The 21,215-nt window shown below is 43.1% G+C and overlaps 1 protein-coding gene across 1 annotated transcript in view; it reads left to right on the top strand.

The window, feature by feature from the left end:
• Window positions 1-21,215, top strand: part of GRXCR1 (glutaredoxin and cysteine rich domain containing 1) — a 124,152-nt gene that overhangs the window by 91,190 nt on the left and 11,747 nt on the right. The window contains exon 2 of the mRNA XM_029584255.1: window positions 12,466-12,705. Coding sequence (XP_029440115.1) covers window positions 12,466-12,705 — 240 coding nt within the window. The remainder of the gene's footprint in view (window positions 1-12,465; window positions 12,706-21,215) is intronic.

The following is a 21,215-nucleotide window of genomic DNA, read 5'->3' as shown; positions in this document are numbered from 1 at the left end:
AAGATTCTAGGTTTACTTTCTAGCCTAAGGGGGAAGTGTAGGGTGAAGGTGGTTCTGTATTTGAGGATGCCAGAGGGGCTATTAGATTGAGGATTTTATTTTTGAAAAATTGTGCAAGTTCTGAGCACCTAGATTGGGCTTGGTCGTCGGGGATGACTGAAGAAGTGGGTTTTGTGAGCTCTGTGATGTAGGAGAACAATGCTTTGGCATCAAAGAAGAAATTGTGAATTTTGCGGGCATAAAAGTCTTTTTTTGTATGAAGGATGATGTTTCTGTAGCTGTGCATGAAGGTTTTGTACTCAGTGTAGAAGTGGAGGGTCTCTTTCACCATAAGTGTTCTTTGTGTCTTAGTTCTTGTTTGAGTTTTTTCAATTCCTGTGTAAACCAAGGTTTTTTGTTCTTAATGGAAGGGTCTAGCTCTTTTGTTTTTAAGGGGCATATTTTACCTGCTACCTTGTTTGTGATGTTAAGCCAAGAGGCGAGGGCTGCATCTGCATCAGAGAGATCAAGGTTAGCAAGTTCCGTTGATAGATGGGAGCTGAGGTCGTCCATGGTGCAGGAGTTCCTGTAATGGATTGTAGTTTTGGGGAAGGGGAGAGCTGGGTTTTCCTTGATGTAGAGGTCAGTTGTGATCATCTGGTGGTCTGACCATGGAATAGGGGAGCAATGAGGCGGGGAGGTTTGGGTAAGGCCTGAATTTATGAATATGAGATCCAAGATATGACCAGCTTTGTGTGTGGGACTGTTAACGATTTGAGTGAAGCCCATAGCCTTGAAGGAAGATAGCAGAGCTTTGCAGTTGGTGGAGTGGGGGATCGCGTCAACGTGGAGGTTAAAGTCTCCCATGATGATGGCTGGGGTGTCGTTTTTGATGTATTTGGCAATGAGCTCAATGAGGAGAGAAGGGTCCGAGCCTAGAAGACCAGGTGGAGTGTAAATTAAGCAGATTTGGAGCTGTTTAGAGTTGAATAGAGCGAATTCGAGTCTGGAAGTATGTTTTGTGTTCTGTAAGGTTAATCTTAGCTCTTTTTTAGCTGCTAAGATAAGTCCCCCACCTCTTTTTTTAAGTCTAGGAATTGAGAAAATATCATACAGTTGAAGGGGTAATTGATTGACTAATGCTATGTCTGTCGGTTTCAGCCAGGTTTCTGTGATAGTACAGATGTCTGGTTGTGAGTCCAGGAGATAGTCATTGACTATATGCGTTTTTTTGTGAGGGATTGGGCGTTGAAGAGAGTTAATGAAAAGATGGAAAGCCCAAGGAATTGAGTGAATGGGGAGGTAATTATGGGGATCAGTCACTTAAGCTGGAGAATGGTGGGGTTGCTGAGATTTAAGCAGTTATTGTAGAGGTTTTTGATGGTAGGGATAGGGTAAGAGAGCATGTTTGAAGAGCAGTGAAAATATTGAGGCTAAAGCGAGTTGAAGATGGATGGAAGAGGCTTCAGGAAGCGAGAACTGCTGGCTGAGGAAGCTGAAGCACTTGGTGGCTACACGAAGGGGCACACAAAGGGGCGTGCCCCTTTGTCATGCTCCTTCGGCACGCGGCGCTGCAGAAGTGTGCCCGGGCATCGTCAGGATGTGGCTCTGGAGTCTAGTGTGTGGCTCGGGGGCGCAGGGAGGGTCAGAGGGCGGCGCAGAGCATCGGCGTGGTCTTACTTTTCTTGTTCTTGCTCTTTTTCTTCCCTCTGTCAGTTTGGTGGGTAGGGTAGGAGGTTTTCGTGTGTTCTCAGTGGTTTCCTTTTTATTTTTTTACACTTTCTCTTTCTCTCACTCGCGCGTTCCTCTCACTTCTTCCGGACTTCTTGGCTCCTTCACTTCCGGTGGAGGTGCAGGATGGCACCGAGATGGGTCTTCAGCGCGTGCTGAGGAGCGGGTTGGTGGTCGGCTGGATCGGGTCGGTGGTCGGTGCAGAGAAAGGACAGGCCACAGAAGTGTGCCCGGATTTAAATGGCCGCGCGGGCCCACCTCCCAGGCATTGTCAGGATGCAGCTCCGGAGTCTGATGTGTGGCTCGGGGGCGCAGGGAGGGTTGGAGGGCGGCGCAGAGCGTCGGCACGGTCTTACTTTTCTTGTTCTTTTCTTTTTCTTCCCTCTGTCAGTTTGGTGGGTCGGGTAGGTGGTTTTCGTGTGTTCTTGGTGGTTTCCTTTTTATTTTTTTACACTTTCTCTTTCTCTCACTCGCGCGTTCCTCTCACTTCTTCCGGACTTCTTGGCTCCTTCACTTCCGGTGGAGGTGCAGGGTGGCACCGGGACGGGTCTTCAGCACGTGCTGAGGAGGGGGTCGGTGGTCGGCTGGATTGGGTCGGTGGTCGGCGCAGAGAGAGCACAGAAGTTATGCAAAGTAAAGCATACACACAGCATTAGGAACAGAAACAGACAAACTGCTGTGGAAGTAGGACACTTTGAGAAGAGAACATCAGTGAATAAACAGGAAATCTCCTGCAGAGACGCTTAAAAAGTGATCACTGCACTGGTGCAACAGTTTTGCTGCTTTCACTCCTGTTTATTCATGCCTTGTTCATATCCTTCTGTATTCCTGTTTCCGGTCTGTTCATGTTTTATTAATTAATTTATCATTTACATTTTTTAAACCTCCCCTCCAAAAAAGGCTCTGGGCATATACATAAAACGTTATAAATAATACAAAATATAAAATTTGTGCCACATAAAATCCTAGACAAAAACAGAAGTACATAAGTATAAAAACATGTATTGTTTTCCTGTCCTTCTCTGCTAGTTTTTATCTAATCCTTTCAGACTAATTTCATGGTTCAGCCTGATGAGGCTCTGACTTTGTTCTGCTTTGCACAATCCAAATTGATTGCCCTCAGGTTTGAGTCTTGCTTTCTTTGTCTTTTTGCAACTGTCTTGTACTCAAGTTAGACTAACTTTGCTCCTGGCATTAGCCTTTAAAGATCTTGAAGCTTTAACAAGATGCACAATCTATTTTGTTTAAATTCCCAAGGTATTACCTTTTTAGTTCCTCAGCTATTATTAGGGGAAGAATGTATCAGAAAATGTGCTGTTGTATCATAGTTGAAATTGAGTAGTAAAACTGCTGATCCAGGAAGCTAGACCACATTTGACTCAATTTAGGACCAGATTTTTAATTGAACAAAATATGAGCTCAAAGGATTTTATCTGTGTCATGGCCCTCTCTGCTGAAGACAGGGAGGAGGTATTGCGCCTGGGCAGAGGCGTACCTCAGAGAGGCCAGGCACTCTGGAGCAGGTGTTCTTCTCTTGGAAGCAGCCACCATTCCCTGTGAATTGGGGCCTTGGGTACAGGTGGCCACCAGGATTTCACAGGTAGAAACTGAAAACAGGTAGGAAGCGGGAATTCAGAATGGAGGAGGAATCACAAATGGAACCAAGGAGCAGGAACCAAGAGACAACAAGAAACAGGCCAGGTGAACAGTGTTTTCAAGGAGCAAACTCTAGGATGACTGTTGGATCAGCAAAGGTGTGTCAGGTTAGGGTTCCTTATATCCAGTCTTTAAATTGGGACACACCTGATACTGGTCCAATGGGGAGCATCTGGCCATGGGTTCAATCCCTACTACCCATACAAACCATCCCCACCTCCCAATAGCTCCTCACTTTTATTTTGTTTCAGGTATTCTAAGTAAAATCGGGTCATTAGTTCATTGGCATGGACATTTTGAGCTGGTTTCCAATTGTGGGCTTCTGGGTCATACCCTTTCTAGGACACAAAATAATGCACGCATGTTCTGATAAATCTGGCATCCATGATTTGGCAGACAAGAAATTCCTGGTGCCCTTTCACTTTGATTGGTGATAGAGAATGGGGCTGCCTTCCTGGAAAAGGATTAGGTATAACTTCAGGACGGCCGCATGGAAGACCAGGTAAACATGCAAATTGACTGGAAGCTGTATTCTGAATGCCCCTTGATTTATTTGTTCCTGTATAAGAAATGGCGCTATAAACTTCTGCTCATGCTTACTCGATGGTCTCTTGCACCTTACATGTCTTGTGGAGACCCAGGCCTTGTCTCTTATTATGAACTGTAGGGCTTCCTGGTGTCGTCTGTTGGTACATTTCTCTGAAACTGTTTAGCAAGCCAATTCACATTGTACTTCATGTGTACCTCTGTTAAGGTATTTACCTACTGAACTGCTGCAGGGACCCTGGACTGCTGAGCCTCCCCCAAGAATGGATGCCATAACCTGCAAAGAAGGGGAGACCTTAATTGCTAAGTGCTTGGAGTTATTATATGCAAACTTTTCCATAGGAGCAGATTCCCAATTCTTCTAGTGAAAATTACAGATACAGTGGAGATACTGCTCCTGTCTGATATAGCTGTTTGTCCTTCCCATCAGATTGCGAGTGGTACCCTGAGGACAAATGGAATTAGACAACCAAAGGTTTAGATATCTTCCACCAGAAGCATGCACAAACTGTGAGCCTTAGTCAGAGATGATATGAGATTGCAGGCTGTACACACACCCAACCTCTGCCATTTCATAGGAAGATGAAGTGGCTATTAAATGGGGCATTCTGATGAATGAATCTGCTACCATCAGAATAGTGGTCTTTCCATGTGAAGATGGTAAATACTAATTCCCATGGTCATGAGGATACTGGTAATGACAATAGTAAACCATGAGAATGGTAAAGTGGTACCTTGCTATGGGCATATACTTCATAAGAAGTGACATACTCTGTTACAACTCGGCCCCATCCTGGCCACAAGAATTCATGTATAACTAGTTACTTAGTCTTGCAGCAAACAGGATGATCTGCCAGTGGAGAGTAATGAAAACTTCAAGGACCTCCACATGTGAAGTGCTTTGGGTATGTAGAATCAATCCTTTTTATAAAGGAAAGTTTTCCACTGGCTCCAGACAGTATCATTGTCTCCCTTTTGTAGTTCCTTCAGCCAGACCTTTGCAAATTCATCTTGGTGCAGGTTTCCACATATTACCTCCATAAGGTCAAGATTCCTGGTTGCAAGGATAAAGTTCTCCAGTTGGAGGATTATCCCATGAGTTTCCAGTTCTGCAGGTTCTTCTCCTTCCCTCTGGGAAATATCATCTGCCTTATTGTTCATGGAGCCTGGTGTAATTGTCCTGGCTGCTATTTGATCTTCCTGCCTGCATGGGGCCCCTAGTGGGCTGCAGTCTGACCTGGCAAGCTTGCTTCGAAGATACATGAGGCAGCACTGACATGCCTTAAAAGATGGCCTCACTCACAGCTCTCTATCTTGTTGAATCTTCCTTGCTCCCTGCTGTGGCCACCCTAGTGCTTTACCCTGCCTGTGTGGCCTTCTAGATTCCTCCCTGCCTGAATTATTGTTTCCATCTTTGGCCTTCTGGTGTCATGTCTGTCTGTTCCCTACCTTGCCTTGCACCCTGTTTCAATTTTGCCCTGCTCTGGCCTTGCACTCTGCTAGTTTAACCTTATTTATTTATTTATTTATTTAACGTCTCTTTTATACCGATATCCGTTCGCACATCGCATCGGTTCACAATAAACAAAAACTTTTGGGCGGTGCCCTTACATGTAACAGATAACTTAGTGAACTAGGAAAAATACAATTAACTTTTGGGAGGAGCCCTTACATATAACAAACATCAATGGGTATATGCAAAGCAATAGAACTGCAACTATAACTATATACATGAGTGCACAGTACAAAATCAGCGGACATAAGGCGTTCATAACAAAATGACATTGTAAAATTCACAGGGGGGTTTTATGTAATAGGGGGTGACATGTGGTAGGCTTGTTGAAAGAGCCAGGTTTTAAGTTTCTTTTTGAAAGTGGGGGTATATGTCTCCATGCGAATATCATGGGGCAGGGAGTTCCATATGGTGGGGCCGGCAAGAGAAAAGGCTCTGTTTATAGTAGAGGAGAGTTTAAAAGATTTGATAGATTGGGCACGAGGTGTTCCTTGGAGGGCTGGGCGGGTAGGTCTCTTGGAGGTGCGAGGTAGGAGGGGGGGATTAAGCCAGTTGAGGTTGGAATTTAATAGACTCTTGTGTATGATAGATAGAGTTTTATATAGAATTCGTGACTGTATAGGGAGCCAGTGTAGTTCGATAAGTGTGGGAGTGATGTGATCTCTTTTCTTTGTGTTTGACAGTATCCGAGCGGCGGCATTTTGTAGGAGTTGTAATGGCTTAGTGTGTGTTGCGGGAATGCCAAAGAAGAGTGCATTGCAATAGTCAATTTTCGATAAAATAATAGACTGGAGTACTGTGCGGAAATCAGTGAAGTGTAGTAGGGGTTTCATCTACTTGTTGCCTTTCCTTTTGGTGCTCTCCTTATTATATGTCTTGTGGGTACCCTTCTGTACCCTGTAGCCTATGTTGCCATTGTGGGTGCCCTCTTATATCCCTGCCTCAAGTCTATCTCTGCTAAGTCCTTTCAGCCACCAGAACCTGTAGGCTCAACCCTATACTTCCCTGTCCTGGACTCCTGAGCTGTTCTTGTCCTAGGGATTACCTAAAACCAGCCTATGCAGCTATGACACCTGGTTGGTACGTTAATATGAAATAGAACTGAGAGAAGGAAAGAGACCACTGCACTTGCAAAGAATTCATGTTGCGTGTGCTCTTAAGTAATTCTATATTTTTTAGGTTCATGAATATTTGAAATTAATGATGGACCTCTTCCAGAAGGTGATGGCATTCCTCAAAGACATTTTTTTATAGCCAGGAGTTCCTTGTCATAGACACAATAGTTCTTCTCCACTACTGTAAGCTTATGAGAGTAGAAGGCACAAGGTTGGAAGAGGTTTTTAGGTTCCCGTCTTTGAAATAGTATAGCTCCAATAGCTTCCCTAGATGCATCTGCCTCTACAATAAATGATTGCTGTGGATCTGTGTGTACCAGGATTCAGGCCATCATAAAGGTCTTCTCCAAATGATCACAAGCCAGTTGTTGCTCATGGGTCCACTTAAGACGTTCCCTCCTTAAAGGTCTCCATCAGTTCAGCCACTAATTTGGAGAAACCCAGGGCAAAAAATCAGTAAAATCTGTGAAACCCAGGAAGCTTTGCATTTTCTTAGTATTATTTTTGGGACAGGCCATTGGGCCACTGTGTTGATTTTATAGCGGTCCATCTTTTCCATCAGGAGAAATTTTGTGCCCTAGGAATTCCAAAATTTGCTTGTGAAATTGACATTGCTCAAGCTTGGCATACAATTTGTGTTTCCAGAGATGGTCCAGGACTTGACAGATCATGCTTTGCCAAGACATTGATAAGACAAGCTAAGAGAGAATTTGAAAAGAAGTTGGCAGTAGAGGTTAAAAGTTGGCAGTAGAGGTTAAAACTCATAATAAAAACTTTTAAAAATATATCCAAAGCAGAAAGCCTGCAAGCGAGTTGGTTGGACCATTAGATGATTGTGGGGTTAAAGGGGCACTTAGGGAAGAGAAGGCCTTCATGGAAAGATTAAACAAATTCTTTACTTTGGTGTTTACTAAAGAGGATGTTGGGAAGATAACTGTTCCGGTGACACTTTTCAAGGGTGATGATTCAGATGAACTGAACCAAATCACGTTGAACCTGGAAGATGTGGTAGGCCAGATTTGCAAACTGAAGAGTAGTAAATCGCCTCTACTGGATGATATACACTCCAGTGTTCTGAAAGAACTAAAAAATGAAATTTCAGACCTATTTCAATTAATTTGTAACCTATCATTAAAATCATCCATTGTACCTAAAGACAGGAAGATGGCCAATGTAACCCCAATATTTAAAAAGGGCTCCAGGGTTGATCTGGGAAACTATAGACCGGTGAGCCTGACCGTGCTGGGAAAAATCTTGGAAACTGTTATAAAGAATTAAATCGCAAAACACAGCCAGCATGGATTTACCTAAGGGAAGTCTTACCTCACAAATCTACATTTTTTTGAAGGGGTGAATGAACATGTGGACAAAGGTGAACCAATAAATAGGGTGTATTTGGATTTTCAGAAGGTGTTCGACAAAGTCCCTCATGAGAGGCTTCTAAGAAAACTAAAAAGTCATGGGATAGGAGCCGATGTCCTTTTGTGGATTGCAAACTGGTTAAAAGACTGGGAACAGAGAGTAGGATTAAATGGTCTGTTTTCAAAGTGGAAAAGTTAAACTGTGGAGTGGCTCAGGGATCTGTAGTTGAATCGGTGCTTTTTAATATATTTATAAATGATCTAGAAAGGGGCTTGATGAGTGACATGATCAAATTTGCGGATGACAGAAAATTATGCAGAGTAGTTAAATCTCAAGCGGAATGTGATAAATTGCAGGAGGACCTTATGAGACTGAAAGATTGGGAGTCCAAATGGCAGACAAAATTTAATGTGGACAAGTATAAGGTGATGCACATAGAGAAAAATAACTCTTGCTATAGTTACACAATGTTAGGTTCTATCTTAGAAACTGCCACCCAGGAAAAAGATCTTGGTGACATAGTGGATAATACATTGAAATTTTCAACTCAGTGTGCTTGAGGCAGTCAAAAAAGCAAACAGAATGTTAGGAATTATTAGGAAGGGAATGGCAAATAAAACATTGGACGTCATAATGCCTTTGTATCACTCCATGTTGAGACTGCACCTTGAATACAGTGAAATTCCGGTCACCATATCTCAAAAATGATATAGTTGCACTGGGAAAAGTGCAGAGAAGGGCAACCAAAATGATAAGAGGCAAGGAATGGCTCCCCTATGAGAAAAAGCTAAAGAAGATAGGGCTGTTCAGTTTGGAGAAGAGACGAGTGAGGGGGAATATGATAGAAGTATATAGAATCATGAAAGGACTTAAACAGGTTAATGTAATTTGGTTAGTTACTCTCTCAGTTAATAGGACTAGAAAGCACTCCATGAAGTTAGCAAGTAACTCATTTAAAACAAATCAAAGCAAATTTGTTTTCACTCAGCACATAGTTAAGCTCTGGAATTCATTGCCAGAAGATGTGATATGGCAGTTAGTTCGGTTTAAAAAAGGTTTGGATAAATTCCTAGAGAAAAAATCCATAAATTTCTATTAATTTATAAGCAATAGTAGCTTGAGATCTATTTAATGTTAGGGTACTTGCCAGGTACCTGGGACTTGGATTGGCTACTGTTGGAAACAAGATGCTGGGCTTGATGGACCTTTGGTCTGACCCAGTATGGCATGTCTTATGTTTTTATATAGTCTCCTAGTTTCATCAGGCAACTACTTTTATTATCCTGAAAAGAGTGCAGGTATAGGGATAGAGTTAGGGAGGAGAAAAAAACCTTAGTTATTTTGTACTGATTTTCAGTATTAGGAACTTAGTTTACTGTCCTAAAAGCAGGCATAAATGTGCATTTGTATGCTGCACAAGGGTTCATGAGTATATTCATTTTGAAAATTATGGTTGAAGTCTGTGTCTACTTTGCTTTAAAGTTGTGCTTTAATGGACAGTGTATCAAAGAGTGTTAATGACTCATGTTAATGACTTGCAAACAAGCTTTGCTTTAATATATGAGCATAAAAGTTTGCACATTAACATGGATGCTGCCCCAAGAACAGAGGTGAAGTTGATTTTTTTTCCATTAACTGATCTGTGTTAATTTTTGCACATTTTAACGTGTGCTGCTTTTCTATGTGGTAATAGGTTTTGAATTATTTTGCATCTCATTAACTCATTAGCATTGGCTTTTGCATTAAATCTTTCAGAAGCTAATTTATGTGTGCTTTTAACGCATGCTAATGCTTGCGAAAGTATTAGCATACTTTCGTAGATTGGCCGTTATGTGTTGACTTAGTAATTTCAAACATCAGACTCTTATGGAAATGTGAAACTAATAGTTACCTTTTCTACAAAGCACAGCTACTATAGGCAGTACTGGAAAAGAATTAAGAGAAGAAATTATGATCAAATAATTGCAAAAGATCATGTAACTATAGCATAGTTGACAATACAAATTGCAGTCATAGCTTTTGCAACTAAAATAGTACAGAATCAGTCACATAAACTGTTGACAATAATCACATGGCCAAGTTAGAAAAGACCTACAACATGAAAGCATACTAGCATCGACACAAATATACTATGCAAGAAAATGAAAAATGTACTCACAGAGAGGAAAAAAGGACAAGCTATAGTCCTTCACCTTGAGCACTTGGTGATAGAATCGCCACGAGGCTGCCCTTGTACCTAATAAGGGGGCAAGTTTGATGGGAGTCTGCTGCTCAGACTACACGGTGCATCGAGAGAGGGATGTGGGGAGATAGGAGGTGATGCCCTTTCACTGTGGTGCATCTTTGGAGGGGAATTCCCCATCCCACATCTCTAGGATGTACCTGAATTACTAATAATGCTGTATGCCACCTTTAACCATATTTTGGAAAGGTGGGCTAAATATCCAAAACAGCATTTTTATTATTAAATATTAATAAGAATACTAGCAATAATTTATTTTCATTTATACTTTAAATGGAAGATTATTATTATTATTATTAATAAGGGGATATCTACAAAGTAAATCTGGCTCTGCACAGTAATATGCTACAAGATTGTAGCCTTTTACTCCAGAAAACCTTCATGTCACAATATGGACTGGATTTTTCAACCTATGCGCGCGGCCTACATTTGTGCGCGCTACCTGGCACGCAGAAATGTACGCCCAATTTTATAACAGGTGCGTGCAGCCACGATCATGTTATAAAATCAGGGGTCAGCGCTGCAAGGGGGTGCACATTAATATACCTTGTGTGCGCCAAGCCCTTGGGGAGACCAGATGGATTTCCCCATTCCCCCCCCACCTTCCCCTCCCTTCCCCTACCTGTTCTGCTCCCCAACCCGAACAAAAAACCCCCCGGTACCTTTATTTCTGAAGTTACACGCGCCGGCCGAGTGTCAGTGGAAAGGCCTATGACCACGCCCATGCTCCACCCCCAGACCGCCCCACCCTGCCCACACCCCGCCCCTGGACCGGCCATTTTTTCAAGCCCCGGGACTTACAAGCATCATGGGGCTTTACGCGAACTGCCAGGCCTTTTGGGGCAAATTTTAAAAGACTACGTGCGTAAATCCTAGTAGATTTACATGCGTAGGGGGGTTACGCGCGATGGGCCTATTTTCAAAAGGCCCGGCAGCACGCGTAAAGCCCCGGGACGTGTGTAAATCCTGGGACTTGAAATGATAGAATCACCACACTTGGCGGGCGGTCCGGGGGCGTGGTGTGGGCGTGGCCAGTGGCCTCTCCACTGACGCTGGGCTGGGGGTTTTTTGGTTCGGTTTGGGGGGCGGGACAGGTGGGGGAAGGGAGGGGAAGGTGGTGGGGGGGAACGGGGAAAGCCAGCTGGTCTCTCCGAGGGCTCGGCTTGTGTAAGGTGCATTAATGGGCTCCCCCTTGTGCACGCTGACCCCTGATTTTATAATATGCGCGCACGTTATAAAATCGGGCGTACATTTGTGTGCGCTGGGTAGCGTGCACAAATGTAGGCCGTGCATGAAGGTTTAAAAATCCGGCCCTTTGAAAATAGGCCCGGCGCGCGTAACCCCCCCCCCCCCCACACACACACACACGTGTAAATCCACCTGGATTTACACGCATAGGCTTTTAAAATCTGCCCCTATGTGACTAGTACTCCTGAAATTCTAGTTACAAATATAAAAAGAATTAGTCAAAGCAGACTGTCTCACTCTAATACAACCTTAATTTCCCTGTATTAGATTACACTGTACACAGTGTAAGAGTGTGGTTGGAATTCATTCCCCACAGACCTTAAGGCTGAAACTTCTATTGTTAGATTGAGAAAACAACTGAAAGCTTTTATCTTTGTGCAGGCCTTTGCTGTTTTAAATTGAAATTGTGGGCACCACCTCAGATATGCAACCGATGCTATTGGTAACTCTATGAGGCAGTCTAAGATTGAATCTAAATCTGAAATTGAATGAGGTTTGCTTTATGATGTGGTTTTATGCTAGTTGACATTTTAGCATTTTTTATGTGATGCTTTGCTGTGGGCATGGGTTTATAATATTTGCTGCCAGGTTTTTAATATATTGGAGCTATGTCAGCAAATTGTGTTATGTTATGGATATTGTTTGATATTATGATGTTTTGTGTTTGATCTATATTTATACTTTTATGAGTATAATACTGTTACCTGCCTAAAATAGGAGACAGAGCGAGATATATGTTAAATTAAATAAATAAATAAATAAATAGAAGAGACAAGAATGTATCATTCAGTCTATTGATCTGACTTGCTGACAGCCCCTCCTTGCACCCGGTGGTGCTCTCTAATAATTATCCTAATGACCGTGGGTTTACCAGTCCAAACATTCTGTAGTACAGGAACTGTCCATCTGAGGCATGGAATATGAATTGTGTTCAATAACTCATGTAATTACTGATATTCCCTGCGATGGGAATCTTCAAAATCATAAGCATCAAACACACATTAATGAAATATTTCTGTTAAATATTTATATTAAATATATCATGCTGTGTCATGTACATATTTTTTCCACAGCTATCAACAAGTCTAGAATATGGTCGAATAGTAATCTATACCACCAGCCTTCGGGTAGTAAGAAACACATTTGAAAGATGTGAGATGGTGAGAAAGATCTTCCAAAATCACAGAGTAAAATTTGAAGAAAAAAACATTGCTTTGAACATCGACTATGGAAAGGAGCTAGATGACAGATGTAGGATGGTATGTGAAGTCCCATCACTACCTGTTGTGTTTATTGATGGCCATTATCTTGGGGTAAGTAAAGTACTGTATATACACATTTCCAGTTACTGTAATTTAATGTGCGATAAAGCATAGGTATACCTTTATCCTCTGAAGGAATTAACGTGCCTTAGATCCACCAAAGTGTTTATTATCTTTGACAGCTTAAAATAAAGGAAAACATGGAATAAGTTTCAGCCTGTCACAAATTTTATAATGCTGCATTCCTTGTGAGGTGCAGTCATGTGCCAAACAGGTTTTTGAAATGTGCTCTACAGATCTCTTGCTCTTGAAGATAAACATATATATAATGGCAATTTGAAAACTAAGGAGGTAATGTTCAAAATGTCTTATGCATGTAAATGGACTTTACTCACGGAAATGGATTTTTGAAAATGATAAAATATGATGTTTTAAACAAATAAATCATTTTGAAAATTACCTCCTTTGAATCTATCCTTGTTTATAAAAGAGATTGGCACATTGACACATTTCTCTTCCTAACGACAGCATATGCTGTCAGATTTGCTTTTATTTTACATTAAGTCCCGTTTCTCTTTTATAAACAGGTGTCTCTTTTCCCATAATGCATCTGAGAGATAAGAAACGTAGAAAGTAAGGTAAATAACGGAAGAACCATATATTTGTGAAAGTAAATACATTCACTGCCGCAGTCAAAAATACCATTATTCAACGTTAATAACTTTACCTGTACAGTTTTGAGGTGTTCGAGGCTGGGATTAATTTTGAGGGATGAAACAATGTGAGTAGTTTTGGATTTTCAAAATTAAGCACATTTTTTACTGGTTAAACTACTCACAGTAAAAGCAGACACAAATTCATATAGATACTTTTTCTTTAGGAAATAATCAAAGCAAAACAACTTGTGTACTTGTGTCGTTTTGCTTTGATTAATGCTGCAAGCCCTACGAGTAAAAGTAATTCCTACTTAGTTTGCATCAACATGGATAGTTTTGATTATTGCCTTAAATAACACTTCCACACCTAATCACAATAACAATTTAAAGCAACCAGGGAGTGGGACTGCTTGGCCCTTCATCTCCCCCTTTCCCTTCCCTTTGTCAAGCTACCAACCGTTTCCATTTTCCATCCCCCATATATTAAACCATCACCTCAGTGGGAACTTTGGTAACATCAATAAATAAGAGGGCAGCCAATAGGAATACATATTCATTCCTAGTTGACCTTAACTGACCTGAAAAGTGTTAAATTGTATCATTTTCTGTAAGTGCGCATTAACAATGGGTAGTGCGCACTAACTCCCATTAGTGCGCACTAACCCGATTAAAGATTTTTTTACGATAAATCGGTGGAATTTCTATTGTATCGCACTTTTTAACGATTAATGACGATATTAAAAATATCGGACGATAATTTAAATCATTAAAAAATGATTCACATCCCTAGTACCCTGGCGAACCCAGTGCCTATAAATTTAATAAACTTTTGCCTATTAATAAAAATTAACATTTTGCAAGTGTTGGTATAATTAAGGGCATCTTCAAAGCTGTGTTACATAAGAAATGCCAAGTTGGGTCAGACCAAAGTCCATTGAGCTCAGCATTCTGTCTACAATAGTGGCCAGGTCAGGTCACAAGAATCTATCAGATTCCCAATAGTTGATCTATTTCTTGTATCACACTCCCAGGAATAAGATCTGGCTTTCAGAAGTTTACCTGGCTAATACCTGTTTATGGGTTTTTCCTTCAGGAACTTCCCCAATCCTCTTTTGAACCCCACTATGTTAGTTGCCATGACCACGTCCTCTGGCAACAGAGTCCCTAGCTTGATTGTGCACTGAGTGAAAAAAAAATACTTCTTATGATTTGTTTTAAATCTGCTGGTTGCTAGTTTCATTGAGTGTCCCCTAGTCCAGTGTTTCACAAGCCCACTTCTGGAGGTACACCTAGCCACTAGGGTTTTAGGGATTTCCACAATCATTATGCATGAGATAGATTTGCATATCCTAGGTCTCCAATATATGCAAATCTATCTCATGCATATTCATTATGGATATCCTGAACATCCATCCAGTTAGGTGAGCTCCCAGGGGAGGGTTGGGAACACTGCCTAATCCTAAAGTTGTTTGAAAAGATAAATAACCTGTTCCACCACACTCATGATTTTTTAAATTTCAATCATATCCCCTCTCATCTATTTTCTAAGCTTAAGAACCCTAATCTGTTTAGCCTTTCTCCATGAGGAGGTTTTTCCCTCCCCTTGTATCATTTTTGTTGCCCTTCTCTGTACTTTTTCTATGTCTGCCATGTCTTTTTTGAGGTGGGCCAACCAGAACTGCACATAATACTCAAGGTGTGGTCACACCATGGATCTAGAGAAAGGCATTATGATATTCTCAGTTTTGTTCTCTGTTCCTTTCTAAATAATTCCTAAATTATATTTGTCTTTTTGGTCACTGTAGCATACTGAGTTGTAGTGAATTCAGCAGACTGGAACCAGACATTGCATGTCTCACTATCTGGTACTTTTAATCCCAAGTTGCATCTGCTGTGTTTCTTTGCCTTATAATAACTTTTCAACTCCTAACTTCTACTTTGCCTGTCATCTTTATTTTTCTAACCCTGAAGAGCTTATAATGTATTCAGTCTCTAGCTACATTGCATTACAGATTTTAACACTAAGATTATAGAGGCACTTTTATGTTCTTGATCACACAGTTGTCATGCTGGAACTGCTGGTACCCTAACACATTAGGACCAGCAATGTGTGCTGCTTTTAATGGCCCCACTCACTTTAATCTGTAGCTGGGATAAGCACTGAAGGGCATGCACATAGATAGCCTTTCTAGGCGCTACATATTACAGCTGATCCAATTGTAACAAACATTTCTTCCTGTTCCAGCTATATGTCAGAAAGTCTAGAACATTCAAGGAATCAAGTGTTAAAGGGTCTTACCCTGTAGCCATCCATCACCATGCCTCCTGTCCTTAAAATTCAAAAAAATAGCCAAGTGCCACAGGATATAGGCACCTTGGGTGGCCCCCAGAAACCTCGCCACCAAATGTGTGTACATCATGTTACGTGTCCTGTCTGCTGTAGGCCCACGTCCAGGTCTACTCACCCCAGGAACCCAGCTGCCAGTCTTGGATCACATTCGCTCGCGGCAGAAGGCAGCCACCTCCACCCTCGAGCACTTGCAGCCTCCTCTGCCGCTTCCAACTCCTCTACAGTTTCTCCCTGTGCCCAGCAGGCCTCCCCCTGTGGGCCGTGGAGAGACACTACCATCCTGCCTCCTCCGGGTGCCGGCTTAGGTGCTCATGTGACTCCTGTTCTTTTAAAGGGGCCGCAGCGGGAAAACAGCCCGCAGCCCCAGATGATGACATCATTGTGCTTTAGTATATAAGGCAGGGCCCAGTCACTTGTTCCTGGCCTTGGCAACAGATCTCCACGATTGCTCATATGCTCATTGCCCATCGTTTCTGGTTCCTGCTCCTGACTTTGTTCCTGGTTCCTGTTCTTGATTTCTCCTTCATCTCCTCCTTGTTCCCTTGGCCTGATCTTCTGGTTTTGACCCCTGCTTCATTGGACTACGCTTGGACTGATCTTCTGGCTTTGACCATTGCTTGCTTCCTGGTATCTTGCTTGCTCAGCCACCTGCCCCGACTTCAGCTTGCCGTGTTCTTGCCTATGCTATCCCTTGGACTTGGTCTTTCAGGCTTCAGCCTACCACTACCTGGGTACCTCCTGTCTTGCCCTGTTTCTGTCGGCATCCAGGTCTCTGGATCCCTTCCTCGTCTGGACCAACCTCGGTCCTCTAATACCTCTGCTGGTCCTCGGCGAACCCTTGCCTTCCATCAACTGGGAGTCGTCACACAGAGGCCCGCCTAAGACCAGCCGGCCCCAGCATCCAAGGGCTCAACCTGCAGGGAACGAGGGCTGGTATTGGTGAAGCTCCAGTTGGCTTCCATCTCCTAGTCAGCTCAACCTCCCAACGTGGGGACCGATAGCAATGTCAACCCCACCTCGGGCCAAGGGTCCATCACCAGTGCAACACATCACACACAATTTGCTTGTTGAGAAAGTGGAAGAGCACAATTGTGGTTACAGTGGGAGTCTTCCCTTTCACAGAGTGGAATGAGAGCCACATGTGTGCAGTCTATGGCACCTAAAATATTAGGGAACTGAGTTACAGCATAGAAATTTCATCTTCAAGGTCTGCAGGTCATACCTATGTGAGGGAAATCTGATATGATTACAAACATAGAAGCACAAGGCTCAGAGCACTTGGTGCAAAGACCTAGAAAAGTTTGTTTGTGACATGCCTCCTAAAATGCTGACAGTTCTTTGCAAAGAGCCAGAAGCCATGAAATGCAGAGAGAGCTCAACAGTTTCACAAGGCCTGAAATGGCATGGGCCCTGACTGTGGCCTTCTGATCACCTCCTCCTCAGGAAGACCAAGGAATGTACTACAGACACAATGGGCCAGATTTTAAAACTTATGTGCGGGCGTAGATTTGTGCGCGCAACTGGTGCACACAAATCTACACCCGATTTTATAACATGCGCGCGCAGCCGTGCGCATGTTATAAAATCCGGGGTCGGCGCGCGCAAGGGGATGCACACATGTGCACCTTGCGTGCGCCGAGCCCAAGGGGAGCCCTGATGGCTTTCCCCATCCCCCCCAAGGCCGCTCCAAAATCGGAGCGGCCTTGGAGGGAACTTTTATTTGGATCCCCCCACCTTTCTCTCCCTTCCCCTATCTAACCCACCCCCCTGCCCTACCTAAATCCCCCTCCCCTACCTTATTTGATGGAGTTACGCCTGCTTCTGGCAGGTGTAACTTGCGTGCACCGGCTGGCTGCTGGCATGCGAGCCTCCAGCAAGGCCACTGTGCCGGAGGACTTGGAACCGCCCCTGGCCCCGCCTCCACACCCCCGGCCCCGGCCTGCCCCCGCACTGCCGCCACGCCACAGGCCATGCCTTGATCTGCCTGTTTTCGAAAGCCCCGGGACATACGTGTGTCCCAAGGCTTGCGCGCGCCGCCGAGCCTATGCAAAATAGGCTCGGCGCGTGCAGGGGTAGGTTTTTGGGGGTAAGCGCATATCTTATGCATGTAACCCTTTGAAAATCTACCCCAATATATTTGGTTCTGCTGGGCCAGATGTTGCCTTCTATCTGGTAAGAGATCCCCAGCCCCTTGCGGGCCTATCTACCATAGTTGCACATCCACCTCCTGCCAGGACTCTGATATAGGCGGCATTTCAGCTGGCATCTCGCTGGTGCTGGTTTGCTTCCCTCAGCTGCAATGTAGCCAGAAGAAGACTATAGAGTCCAAACATTTTGCCAGGAAGTATCTAGGTCAGCAAGGAATGTCTTTTTATTGGTCTACAGCTTGGTAGGTGGGTCAGAAGAGTATGAACCAAAATTTATCATGAGAAAAAAAGCTATTTTCATGCAATATTTTATGTCTTTACCCAATAATAACAACTTCTCAGTTGTTATTTTTTTGGAAACTCTGTGATATAGTCTGTTCTAATGCATGATGATATGCTGTGAGAAGCAGTAAATCTCTCTCATTAGCATAAAAATTTGTGAAACAATTGTTAACGAGTGATGCAGTATTTTATCACACAATGGGATACATTTTCGTGTGAAATCAGGAATTTAATGCAGATTAAAGGTGTTTATGATGCGAAAAATCCATATTGAAGCTTAGTGAATGAGCCTCTTCGATTGTAAGCCCTGTGGAGACAGAGAAATGCCTACAGTACCTGAATGTAATCTGCTTTGAAGTTCCTGAAAGGTACAATATAAATAAATTTATTTATACACATATCTAACTCTCTCACATCCACTTGAACACTTATATATGACTCTGACTCTAAGGACCACAATCACTACGTCTACACCGTTCACATTTATATTTAAAAGAAAATACACCTTGCAGTATATTCATATAACATTTAGCATTTTAACTGTTTTCAGGATTCTGAAATAAAAATGTTTGCAATGTTTCTCGGTGGGATTTCCTCACTCTCTCAACTTCTCTTTAGGTATCTATAGAAAACGAGAGCCTCCTGGGATGACAGGAGCTGTAGACTTTCCTCTAACTCGTTCTCCTGACAGAGAACCAGCATGAATGCTGTAGCTGAAAGGAAAATAAAGTCATTAAAAAATCATCCAGACTTCAACGATAATGAAAAGCTAGAAGTTAGGCAGCACATATAAGTCTACAGGCAAAAGAACTATCTTATCCAGACTGGAGGAGTAAGGCCTATTAAACAGAGATGGAAATAGACTACAATTTAAAAAAGAAACACTAGTGAGGGGAAAATGAAAAAAGTGCTGCAAAAAAGTGCTTGCAATAGCAACACATAAACACCTTCATAGAGAGGGTAATTTTATAACTGTGCTGATAGGATAAAAATCTGCATATAGGGGCAGATTTTCAGAGCCCTGCTCGCGTAAATCCGCCCAAAACCAGGCGGATTTACGCGAGCAGGGCCCTGCGCGCCGGGAAGCCTATTTTACATAGGCCTCCCGGCGCGCGCAGAGCCCCGGGACTCGCGTAAGTCCCGGGGTTCTCCGAGGGGGGCGTGTCGGGGGGGCGGGCCCGGTCGTCGCGGCGTTTCAGGGGCGTGTCGGCAGCGTTTTGGGGGCGGGTACGGGGGCGTGGCTACGGCCCGGGGCGGTCCGGGGCGTGGCCGCGCCCTCCGTACCCGCCCCCAGGTCGCGGCCCGGCGCGCAGGAGGCACGCTGGCGCGCGGGGATTTACGCCTCCCAGAGGGAGGCGTAAATCCCCCGACAAAGGTAAGGGGGGGGTTTAGACAGGGCCGGGCGGGGGGGGTTAGGTAGGGGAAGGGAGGGGAAGGTGAGGGGAGGGCAAAGGAAAGTTCCCTCCGAGGCCGCTCCGATTTCGGAGCGGCCTTGGAGGGAACGGGGGTAGGCTGCGCGGCTTGGCACGCGCCGGCTATACAAAATCCATAGCCTTGCGCGCGCCGATCCAGGATTTTAGCAGATACGCGCGGCTCCGCGCGTATCTACTAAAATCCAGCGTACTTTTGTTTGCGCCTGGAGCGCAAACAAAAGTAGGCTATTCGCGCGCCTTTTAAAATCCGCCCCATAACTTGTACATTGAGACTTTAGCTAGCATTTCCATAGTAAATTTATGCGCATACATTCACTTTGAAAATGCTTGGGTAATTGGCTCAGTATGCACATAGATTAACTCATATAATGGAACATTTCCTCTTAGGAGGGTGTAACGTAGGCAGGTTAATTTATCTACAAAGTTATTCAAATCAAAAAGTACGGAGTACGCATAAGGAGACCCACTTTCAAACCCATCTGCTGTACAGCATTAGCACTCATAAGTGAATGCGGGGAGATTAATGCTAGTGTTTTATAAATTGTGTGGTGGAAGCTGCAATGTTTTATAAATACCATATATTTTTGCTCCGAAAGTCTGCATGTAGGCTTTAGTACACGTGTATATTTCCAATGCAAGAAAATGCGTACTTTTTCTACCCTTTTATCAACATACATGAGTATATTTCACATGCAAAATAATTGTCACACTGTACAAATAATCCTCCAGAATTCAAAGCAGAGGCAAGTAGTTTATGAAGTATGTGCGAGTACTTGGAATTACCAGTTTGCTGATATCTCCACCAGTTCATCCAGTCTTTCTCCAGTTCACCTACACCCTCTATCACTTCAACCTGAACTCCCATCGGTTCACCCAGGCCTCCCACTCAAAAACTGCTGATGACAGACAAGTGCAACTTCTCTAGTTTTTGGGTACTTGCCAGGTTCTTATGGCCTGGATTGGCCACTGTTGGAAACAGGATGCTGGGCTTGATAGACCCTTGGTCTGACCCAGTATGGCATTTTCTTATGTTCTTACGTCTATTAACAGATGTAAAAGTGTCCAGACAAGTCTGGTAATGTATACTTGTATATAGTGTAGAAAATATCACCAACTGCATGTATTTCTGAAACCCACCCTGGAATGCCCCTGGACCAACCCATTTTGTAAAATACATGCTTGAAAGTGAAAATACATACGTATTTCCAATGTTTATAAAATAGCATGTATGTGCATATATGCTACTGATGCACATATGTTATTTTTACGCATATATTCCCTTTGAAAATTTACTCCATAAGTTCCAGCTCTGCCCCAACTTTTCCCACCAGAACTCTTCCCTGAAGTTCACATAAAAGTATGCACATAGCCAGGTACACACATACATTTATGCTCTCAGAGTTTGTCTATTTTATAAGAGCCATTTACACCTATAAAACCAGGTTCTATTTATTTATAAGTATTTGGTATTTTGCCTTTCCCTAAATGTAGGCCCAAGGCAGATTACATAAAGCAACAGCATATTGCGTACATAAGTAATGAATATGTATAGATACAATATAACAAAGAGGTCAATATTCAAAGCCATTTAGCTAGATAACTCACAAGTTATCCAGTTAAATGACAACCTTTTGAATATTTGGCCACTTATCCATCTAATTATAGCTGGATAGGTCATTATCTGGCAATAATT

This window comes from Rhinatrema bivittatum, chromosome 1, assembly GCF_901001135.1.
Source record: "Rhinatrema bivittatum chromosome 1, aRhiBiv1.1, whole genome shotgun sequence".
Taxonomy (NCBI): domain Eukaryota; kingdom Metazoa; phylum Chordata; class Amphibia; order Gymnophiona; family Rhinatrematidae; genus Rhinatrema; species Rhinatrema bivittatum.
The sequence above is the reverse complement of the archived record's forward strand: the minus strand, read 5'-3'. Positions and strand labels throughout refer to the sequence as shown.